Source organism: Erythrolamprus reginae, chromosome 10 (assembly GCF_031021105.1).
Source record: "Erythrolamprus reginae isolate rEryReg1 chromosome 10, rEryReg1.hap1, whole genome shotgun sequence".
NCBI lineage: Eukaryota > Metazoa > Chordata > Lepidosauria > Squamata > Dipsadidae > Erythrolamprus > Erythrolamprus reginae.
Window position 1 is genome coordinate 41,368,191 of NC_091959.1, and position 10,858 is coordinate 41,379,048.

The following is a 10,858-nucleotide window of genomic DNA, read 5'->3' on the forward strand; positions in this document are numbered from 1 at the left end:
CCCCCCCCACCGGGCCATGGAAAACTGGTCTAGCTTAAAGCCGGTCCCTGGTGCAAAAAAGGTTGGGGACCTCTGCCTTAGACTATCCACTGTTAACCTCTACTGATTCCTAAGAGGTCAGTAAGGGGCGTGCATAAGTGTACCAGCATAGCCTTCTGTCCCCTGCCCTAATGTTTCTCTAAACATTGTTATACAATGTTATACAATATAAGTGTTGGTTATGACCTATAAAGCCCTTCATGGCACCGGACCTGGATATCTGCAAGACCGCCTTCTGCCGCACGAATCCCAGCGGCCGGTTAGGTCCCACAGAGTTGGCCCTCTCTGGGTCCCGTCGACTAAACAATGTCGTCTGGCGGGACCCAGGGGAAGAGCCTTCTCTGTGGCGGCCCCGACCCTCTGGAACCAGCTCCCCCCGGAGATTAGGACTGTCCCCCCCCTCCTTGCCTTTCGTAAACTTCTTAAAACCCACCTCTGCCATCAGGCATGGGGGAACTGAGACATCTCCCCCTTGCCTATGTCGTTTTATATATGATATGTTTGTGCGTATGCTTTTTATATAATGGGTTTTTTTAGGCTTTTAATGTAAAATTGTTATTTTAGACTTGCTACTGTATACTGTATTGTTTTATCACTGCTGTGAGTCACCCTGAGTCTGCAGAGAGGGGCGGCATACAAATCTAAATAATAATAATAATAATAATAATAATAATAATAATAATAATAATAATAATAATAATAATAATACCTTTGTATACTACCAATACATACTTGACAAAAGCAAACAAATAAATAAATAAACACCTACCATATATGGTAGAACCTCCCTTGTTTGTTTGTTTGTTTGATTGATTGATTGATTGATTGATTGATATGCCGCCCAACTCCCTAAGGATTCTGGGTGGCTTACAACAATAATATGGAGAAATTTGGAAAGAAAGAATGTTCTTTCTGTGCCAACTCAGGAAGCTCAAACTGCCCAAGGAGCTGCTGATCCAGTTCTACAGAGGAATCACTGAGTCTGTCATCTGCACCTCTATAACTGTCTGGTTCGGTTCTGCAACCCAACAAAACCGACACAGAACTCAGAGGAGAATCAGAACTGCAGAAAAAACAGTTGCTGCCAACCTGCCTTCCTTTGAGGACCTGTATACAGTAATTCCTCTCTACTTTGCGATTCATCTTTCGCGGATTCACTACCTCAAGAGTTTTCAAAGGGGGCTTAAATGAATTAAATCCATTAAAAATTTTAAATCCATTAAAAATTCATAAATTTCTTCTACAGTACTACTGAACTCTATTAACAAAACTGGTAGGATATCACCTGTAGTTCCATCTGAGAAACATTATAGAATGACTGTTTAATGCAAAGGGTGGGTTTTAAAAGTCCAAATACTCACTAAATACATAAAAAAATATATTTCCTCTACTTCACGGAAATTCATTTTTCATGGGTGGTCTTGGAACACATCCCCTGCGAAAAACGAGGGATCACTGTACTGCACGAGTCAAAAAGAGGCCTAGGAAAATATTTACAGGAGATGGGTAATAGCAATGATGAGAAGAGTTCATTAAGTCTTTCCTGATACGTTTTATGCTTATCAGGAAAGACTTAATACAGTAAACTCAATCTGTATAGTCTGGAGGACAGAAGGAAAAGGGGGGACATGATCGAAACATTTAAATATGTTCAAGGGTTAAATAAGGTTCAGGAGGGAAGTGTTTTTAATAGGAAAGTGAACACAAGAACAAGGGGACACAATCTGAAGTTAGTTTTATTATTATTATTTATTATTTATTGGATTTGTATGCCTCCCCTCTCCGGAGACTCGGGGCGGCTAACAACGATAAAAAAGCAGCATGTAACAATCCAATTAATAAAACAACTAAAAACCCTTATAGTAAAACCAAACATACACACACACAAACATACCATGCATAACTTGTAATGGCCTAGGGGAAGAAATATCTTAACTCCCCCATGCCTGGCGATAAAGGTGGGTCTTGAGTAATTTGCAAAAGACAAGGAGGGTGGGGGCCGTTCTAATCTCTGGGGGGAGTTGATTCCAGAGGGCCAGGGCCGCCACAGAGAAGGCTCTTCCCCTGGGGCCTGCCAAACGACATTGTTTGGTCGACGGGACCCGGAGAAGGCCAACTCTGTGGGACCTTATCGGCCGCTGGGATTCGTGCGGTAGAAGGCGGTTCCGGAGGTATTCTGGCCCAATGCCATGTAGGGCTTGGCATTGGGGGGAAAGATCAAAAGCAACATGAGAAAATATTATTTTACTGAAAGAGTAGTAGATCCTTGGAACAAACTTCCAGCAGACGTGGTTGGTCAATCCATAGTAACTGAATTTTAACATGCCTGGGATAAACATATATCCATCCTAAGATAAAATACAGAAAATAGTATAGGGGCAGACTAGATGGATCATGATGTCTTTTTTCTGCCGTCAGTCTTCTATGTTTGTAAGACTAATAGTAACAGCAATGCAGCCTTAGTGAATAATTTGACAGTGTTGAGGGAATTAGCAGAGTGATGGCATTCAGGGGGGAAAAAATGTTCTTGTGTCTAGTTGTTCTGGTGTGCAGTGCTTTGCAGCGTCGTTTTGAGGGTAGGAGTTGTCCAGGATGCGACGGGTCGGTAAATATTTTCACCACCCTCTTTTTGATTTGTGCAGTATACAGGTCCTCAATGGAAAGCAAGTTGGTAGCAATTGGTTTTTTTCCCTGCAGTTTTTATATATCACTCTCCGATCCGCCCTAATGGCTTCCCCCCTCCCCCCCACAAAAACATTGTGAAAGCGGTTGGATGCTCAACTCTGCTCAGAATTGTGCTCCAAAGCAGCTGATCTTTAAAAAAAAATTATTCTCTTTAGGATCCCACCAACGTGGACAAATTTAACGTCTCCAGCTTTTTTCACGTGAAGAACAATTTGAAAGTCACTGACCCAGGTAAGAAAGATGGTAGAAGGTGGCAGGTGGTCCTCAGCTTACAACTTCCGTGGCTAAGAAAGACATTTGTTAAGAGAGGGGGGTAGCAATGACAGATCTGAGTTCTTTAAGAAACATTTAAATATGTTAAAGGGTTAAATAAGGTCCAGGAGGGAAGTGTTTTTAATAGGAAAGTGAACACAAGAACAAGGGGACACAATCTGAAGTTAGTTGGGGGAAAGATCAAAAGCAACGTGAGAAAATATTATTTTACTGAAAGAGTAGTAGATCCTTGGAACAAACTTCCAGCAGAGGTGGTGAATAAATCCACAGTCACTGAATTTAAACATGCCTGGGATAAACATAGATCCATCCTAAGATAGAATACAGAAAATAGTATAAGGGCAGACTAGATGGACCATGAGGTCTTTTTCTGCCGTCAGACTTCTATGTTTCTATGTTCCATTTGGTGATCTTTCTTGCCACTGGATTGCTGGGTTGTTAAAATTAATAACACGATTGATAAGTGAATCTGGCTTCCGCCATTGACTTTTGCTGGTCAGAAGGCCATTAAAAAAATTGATCACAGGATCAATTGACTTACAGGACACCGAGTATCATAAATGTGAGTCAATTACCTACTGACTCCGAATTTCAATCCCCTGTGGTCGTAAGTGTGAAAAACGGCCATAACTCGCTATTGTCAGTTGCAATGGGACTTCCTTTATAAGTACACTGCTCAAAAAAATAAAGGCAGCACTTAAACAACAGAACATAACTCCAAGTAAATCAAACTTCTGTGAAATCAAACTGTCCACTTAGGAAGCAACAGTGATTGACAATCAATTTCACCTGCTGTTTTGCAAATGGAATAGTTGAGCAAGTGAAATGTTCAATGAGAATATTTCATTCATTCAGATCTAGGATGTGTTATTGGAGTGTTCCCTTTATTTTTTTGAGCAGTATAAATAGTGAACCATGGAAAGTCCAAGCTGAGATTTTTTTGATTAGCTCAAAATATAATGTTCTGTGTTTTAAAAAAAAAGGATGCTGCTGTTTTTCATGTTTCACTACGTCTCAAAGGTGTTTTGTTCATGTCTTTTGGTTCTCTGCAGCCTTCCCAAACCCACCACGTTCTCTGCAGCCTTCCCAAACCCACCACGTTCTCTGCAGCTTTCCCAAACCCACCACGTTCTCCGCAGCTTTCCCAAACCCACCACGTTCTCCGCAACCTTCCCAAACCCACCACGTTCTCTGCAGCCTTCCCAAACCCACCACGTTCTCTGCAACTTTCCAAACCCACCACCTTCTCTGCAGCCTTCCCAAACCCACCACGTTCTCTGCAGCCTTCCCAAACCCACCACGTTCTCCGCAACCTTCCCAAACCATCAAGTTCTCTGCAGCCTTCCCAAACTCACCACGTTTTCTGCAGCCTTCCCAAACTCACTACGTTTTCTGCAGCCTTCCCAAACCCACCACTTTCTCCACAACCTTCCCAAACCATCATGTTCTCTACAGCCTTCCCAAACTCACCACATTCTCTGCAGCTTTCCCAAACTCACCACGTTCTCTGCAACCTTCCCAAACCCACCACGTTCTATGCAACCTTCCCAAACCCCCCACGTTCTCTGCAGCCTTCCCAAACCCACCACGTTCTCTGCAGCCTTCCCAAACCCACCACGTTCTCCGCAACCTTCCCAAACCCACCACGTTCTCTGCAGCCTTCCCAAACTCACCACGTTTTCTGCAGCCTTCCCAAACCCACTACGTTTTCTGCAGCCTTCCCAAACCCACCACATTTTCCACAACCTTCCCAAACCCACCACTTTCTCCACAACCTTCCCAAACCATCATGTTCTCTGTAGCCTTCCCAAACTCACCACATTCTCTGCAGCTTTCCCAAACTCACCACGTTCTCCGCAGCCTTCCCAAACCCACCACGTTCTCTGCAACCTTCCCAAACCCCCCACGTTCTATGCAACCTTCCCAAACCCACCACTTTCTCCGCAGCCTTCCCAAACTCACCACTTTCTCCGCAGCCTTCCCAAACCCACCACGTTCTCCGCAGCCTTCCCAAACCCACCACGTTCTCTGCAGCCTTCCCTAACTCACCACGTTCCCCGCAGCCTTCCCCAACTCACCACTGGCCTGACCCTCACCAGTTTGCCCAGTTAAGCAAGGCCGTTCCTGATCTACTATAAACGATCTTTTGCAGATGATGAAAAAGCCAGGTCAGACCCCTCCTATTACCTGAAAAATGCCAACATCGAGACCAAAGAGACTCTGTTGGAGTTATACAAAGAATTCAAAGGGGACGACATCCTGGCAGCTACCATGAAAGAACCACAGAAGAAGAAGACGGACAGGCTAAATGCGGTGAGTTGATCCGTCAGGGACTGTTTTTAATAGTGACTGGAGAAAGGGGTGGATCTAGAGCCCTGCTTTTCCAACTTGACCACAGGAAGATGGGAAGACTTCCACTCCCAGAATTCTGGCTGGGTAATTCTGAGAGATTGAAGTCCACCCGTTGTTAAGCTTCCAAGATGGGAACAAACTCCAATGGAGATGAATTCAATTTCTCTACATCAATAATAACAAGATTGAATTTTCTCTCTCCTGTTTCTCTCTACTGAGCCGGGGTGGTGCAGTGGTTTGAGTGCATCACTGCAGGCTACTTCAGCTAACTGCTAGCTGTAGTTTAGCAGTTCAAATCTTACCCCTGGCTCAAGGTTGACTCACCTTCCATCCTTCCAAGGTGTGTCAAATGAGGACCCAGATTGTTGGGGGCAAGAGGCTGATTCTGTAAACCGCTTAAAGAGAACTGTAAAAGCACTGTGAAGCGGTATGTGAGTCTGCTATATAAGTCTAAATGCTATTAATATTTTTGTTCAAGTTCTAAATCCTTCTGAGCAGCCTTTAAATCCAAAACCAGACATGGCACAGAACATTTTAGCTGACATGGTGCCATGCGTTTCTTGTATGGCAAATATAAAAAGATACCACTGGCTGATAGACTCTGTTCCTGCACTTCCCTAGACAGTGGTGGGTTTCTGCCAGTTCCGACCAATTCTTTAGAACTGGCAATGAAAATTTCCCGCCACTTGCCGAACTGGTCCTTGAATCACTGTGGCTTGTTAAAAAAAAACCAAGCCTCTGTACATGTGCAAAGGCTTCTGCACATACTCATAATTAGTAAATTAAATAAATAAATAAATAAATAAATAGATGATAGATACAGTAGATAGATAGATAGATAGATAGATAGATAGATAGATAGATAGATAGATAGATAGATAGATAGATAGATGATAAGTAGGTAGGTAGGTAGATAGATAGATGATAAATAGGTAGGTAGGTAGATAGGTAGGTAGATAGATGATAGGTAGGTAGGTAGGTAGGTAGATAGATAGATAGATAGATAGATAGATAGATAGATGATAAATAGATAGGTAGGTAGATAGGTAGGTAGATAGATAGATAGGTAGATAGATAGATAGATGATAAATAGGTAGGTAGGTAGATAGATAGATAGATGATAAATAGGTAGGTAGGTAGGTAGGTAGGTAGATGATAGATAGATAGACAGTAGATAGATAGATAGATAGATAGATAGATAGATAGATAGATAGATAGATAGATAAGATAGATAGATGATAGACAGATAGATAGATGATACATAGTGGATAGATAGACAGACAGACAGACATACAGACAGATGATAGATAGTAGATAGGTAGGTAGGTAGGGAGATAGATAGATAGATAGATAGATAGATAGATAGATAGATAGATAGATAGATGAATAGATAGATGATAGACAGATAGATAGACAGACAGACAGACAGACAATTCCTTTAATAAAAATACATCTATTATGAAATAAGAAATTAATAATGTTTATATCCTAATAGTGTAATCTAAAAAAAATGGGGGGGAAATGGAAAATACATATGATCCTCGAATCCCTGCAGTTATTAAATGACACAGTTGTTAAAGCGAATCTGTCTTCCCCATTGGCTTTTGCTGGTCAGAGGATCACAAAAAGAAGTCACATGAGCCCGGGATACCACAACCGTCATGTCTATGGGTCAGTTGTCAAGCATCTGAAATGTAAATGACATGACTGCAGGGGATGCTACAACAGTCATAAGCGTGAAAAACGATCCGGAGTCAATTTTTTTTTTAACCAGCAATGATGTAACTTTGACTGGTCACAAAATGAACCGTTGTAAGTCAAGGACCATGTGCACTGCGAAATATTTTCACTCTGACGTCCCTCCTTGGTTGCTGTTTTAACAGGCTCACTACTCCACTGGCAGAGTCAGCGCTTCGTTCACCTCCACCGCGATGACGCCTGAGACGACCCACGAAGCAGGTAAAATGGACTTCCGGAGGCAACTTCCGTTAGATTAGATTAGATTAGATTAGATTAGATTTATTGGATTTATATGCCGCCCCTCTCTGCAGACTCGGGGCGGCTCACAACAATGGTAAAAAAACAGTACATAGTAACATATCTAATATTTAGCAATCTAAATTACAGTTTTAGGTTAAAAAGTCCAAAAAAGGAAACCCCAATATATAAAAAACAAGCACACAATCGAATCATACACAAAAACTACATGGGCAAGGGGGAGATGTTTCAATTCCCCCATTTCTGACGGCAGAGGTGGGTTTTAAGGAGTTTACGAAAGGCAAGGAGGGTGGGGGCAATCCTAATCTCTGGGGGGAGCTGGTTCCAGAGGGTCGGAGCCACCACAGAGAAGGCTCTTCCACTGGGTTCCGCCAGACGACATTGTTTAGTCGACGGGACCCGGAGAAGGCCAACTCTGTGGGACCTAACCGGTCGCTGGGATTCATGTGGCAGAAGGCGGTCTCACAGATATCCTGGTCCGGTGCCATGTAGGGCTTTATAGGTTATAACCAACACTTTGAAATGTGACCGGAAACTGATCGGCAAGCAATGCAGACTGGTTCCATGGATTAATTGTTCTGGCTGTCAGGAAATTCCTCCTGAGTTCTAAGTTTATTTTGTTTGTTTGTTTGTTCATTTATTAATTCATTCTTTTAGATTTATAAGCCGCCCATCTCCTGACGGACTCAGGGAAGCATACAACTATCTATCTATCTATCTATCTATCTATCTATCTATCTATCTATCTATCTATCTATCTATCTATCTATCTATCTATCTATCTATCTATTAGATTTGTATACCGCCCCTCTCCGTAAACTCGGGGCGGCTCACAACACAATAAAACAGTTCATAACAAATCTAATAATTTACAATTTAAAATATTTTAAAAACCCCATTATTAAGCAGACATACGTACAAACATACCATACATAAATTGTATAGGCCCAGGGGAGATATCTCAGTTCCCCCATGCCTGACGACAAAGGTGGGTTTTAAGGAGTTTGCGAAAGGCAAGGAGGGTGGGGGCAGTTCTAATCTCTGGGGGGAGCTGGTTCCAGAGAGTCGGGGCCGCCACAGAGAAGGCTCTTCCCCTGGGGCCCGCCAAACAATAAAAATACAACAATAAAAATCAGAGTTTCCAACAAACCGAGAAATCAGGGAATTATCAGGGAAATCAGCAGTTTGGGAAATATCAGGGAATCATCAGGGAATTCGTGAAAAAAACGGAATAAATCTGGAGGAAAAACCAAACTGTATTAAAATGTTTAAAAGTCAGGAAAAAATCATGTAAAAAAACAAACAGATTACACTGCCTGGCAGAGTCAAGCAAAAATGAGCATAACTGTGGCAAGAACTTGCTTCAACAGCTACCGATATTTCTCCATGGCTTAGCCGTTTGGTATGATGTCATCTACGACCGCACCATAACTAGATCTCAAGTTACAAGGAAATGTCAGGGAAATATCAGGGAATTTCAAACTGCTTTCCCCCTGGACACCCTGAAAAATACAAAATTAAGAACCCCAATATTAAAATAACATCCATCCATCTGTCATTCATTGCTACTGGCCGGAGCAGAGTGTCACTCAATGGGCCCAGGCCTGCCGGCAAAGCCATGATTTTAAAGCCTTTCAGAAGGCCGGGGGGGGGGCGGTGCTGCCACAGAGAAGTCCCTTCCCCATGGTCCCACCATTCTGCATTGCTTGGCTGACGGGACCCGGAGAAGGTGGGATCGAATCAGTCGCTGGGACCTGTCCTAAGCCATGTAGGGACTTATAGGTGATAACCAACACCTTAAACTGCGTTTGGAGATCAGTCGGAAGCCAGTGAAGTTCGCAGAGTGATGGAGTTTATGGGTGTATCTGGGTATGCCCATAACAGCTCACGCGGATGCATGCTGGACTAATTGAAGTCTCGGAATGTTGCTGCCCTCCTTGATTAATTTCCACCCATTGCTTCTTCTCCTGTTCTTCTGTCTGGCAGCACTTGAGATTTTGAAAGACTGCTATCATGTCTCCCCTGCTCCTCCTTTTCACTAAATTAGATTTTTTTTAAAAATAATAATTTTTATTTACATATATATAATAAGACAATAACGACAAACAGTACATTTACATAAAATACAGAAAACAGAAAAAACAAGCAAGAGATATATTCCTTCTCTTCTCCTGTAGTAGACTTTTTTTTTTTATTCTTGGTGGTGTTAAGACCAGTGGTTTGAGTTGTATGTTGTTATAGTTGAATTTTTATGTCGTAAATTCTTATCAACTAGAGAAAACAGTAACTATATTGACTTTTTTAAAAAGAGATTGTTCTTTAAATTGTTTCTTCATCTCGCAGCACTATAAAGAGGTGTTCTTTTATTTAACCAAATGTAAAATTCTTCCCATATTTGATAGTACAGTAGAACCTCGACTTACGAATTTAATTGGTGCCGGAAGGAGGCTCGTAAGTTGAAAAGCTCGTATGACGAAACATTGTTTCCCATAGGAAACAATGGAAAAGCGATTAATGCGTGCAAGCCCAAAAAGCAGCCGCAGCGGAGGCCAAGTCTCGCTCCGGGCTGTGCCCCCTCCGAGCGCTCGCCGCCTGTCCCTGTCAGCGGCCCAGCCACCTTCACACGTCTTCGCGGAGCTGCTTGTTGACGGCGCGGGTGAGGTCCAGGGCGGGCTTCTTGCTACTCAGGTTGCGGGCCAGCTCCCGGTGCCGCTTCTTCTCCCCTTCAAGGTCGCCCAGCAGCGGCTGGAAGCGCCGCTTCTTGCCGCGGGCCGTGTTGGTTTGGCTGACGGCGGGCTCCTTGGGCAGGTGAGGCTGGAAGCGGCCCCAGGAGGCGGTGGAGACGCGAGCCAGGGTGGCGACGCGGCTCGGCTCGGTCTTGGTGGCCCGTCGGGTGGAGGTTCTTCAGGCGGTTGAGCTCGTTGCGCGCCACCTGCTCGTGCTTCTCGTGGCGCCGCTTGGCGAACTGGTCCTCCATGGGGTCCGCCGAGTCGGGCACTTCCATGAGCCACTCGTGGGAGGGGTCGTCGCCGGCTCGGCGGTAACCCCAGCGCCGCTTCCACTCTTGGGCGGCTTTGTCCCAGACAAGCGTGCCGCGCTTCTTGCGAGTCGGCTGGATGCCCTTGAGGCACGCGAACTGCTCCCACTTGGTGAGCGGCCGAGGTTTGGACAGCGGCTTCTCCCTGGGCAGGCGCGTCGAGGGCTCGGAGGAGCCCCATCCCGGGCGGAGCAGCCTGAGGGGTCCGGTGCGGCGCTGCCTCCTCCCGCGCCCCACCCCCGCTCGGCAATCGGCCCGGCGGCATTGCTGGCGTTCCAGGCGGACCGCCCGGCATAAGCGGCGCTTTCGTGCCTCTCGGGCCGGGCAGACAAGAGGTGCGGCGCTCCCAAGGGGAAGGGAGAAGGTGGCGGCTCAAGCCCTTCCCCGTGTGCCCCTCCGGAGGAGCCCCTCTGGCGGTTGTCCGGGCGGCTGAAGGTGGCTGGGCCGCTGCCAGGGACAGGCGGTGAGCACTCG

General features: G+C 44.8%; 1 protein-coding gene across 1 annotated transcript in view; it reads left to right on the forward strand.

The window, feature by feature from the left end:
• Nucleotides 1-10,858, forward strand: part of PPIL2 (peptidylprolyl isomerase like 2) — a 41,039-nt gene that overhangs the window by 25,284 nt on the left and 4,897 nt on the right. Inside the window, exons 9-12 of the mRNA XM_070761994.1 lie at nucleotides 2,880-2,955; nucleotides 5,150-5,310; nucleotides 7,233-7,336; nucleotides 10,078-10,155. Coding sequence (XP_070618095.1) covers nucleotides 2,880-2,955; nucleotides 5,150-5,310; nucleotides 7,233-7,336; nucleotides 10,078-10,155 — 419 coding nt within the window. The remainder of the gene's footprint in view (nucleotides 1-2,879; nucleotides 2,956-5,149; nucleotides 5,311-7,232; nucleotides 7,337-10,077; nucleotides 10,156-10,858) is intronic.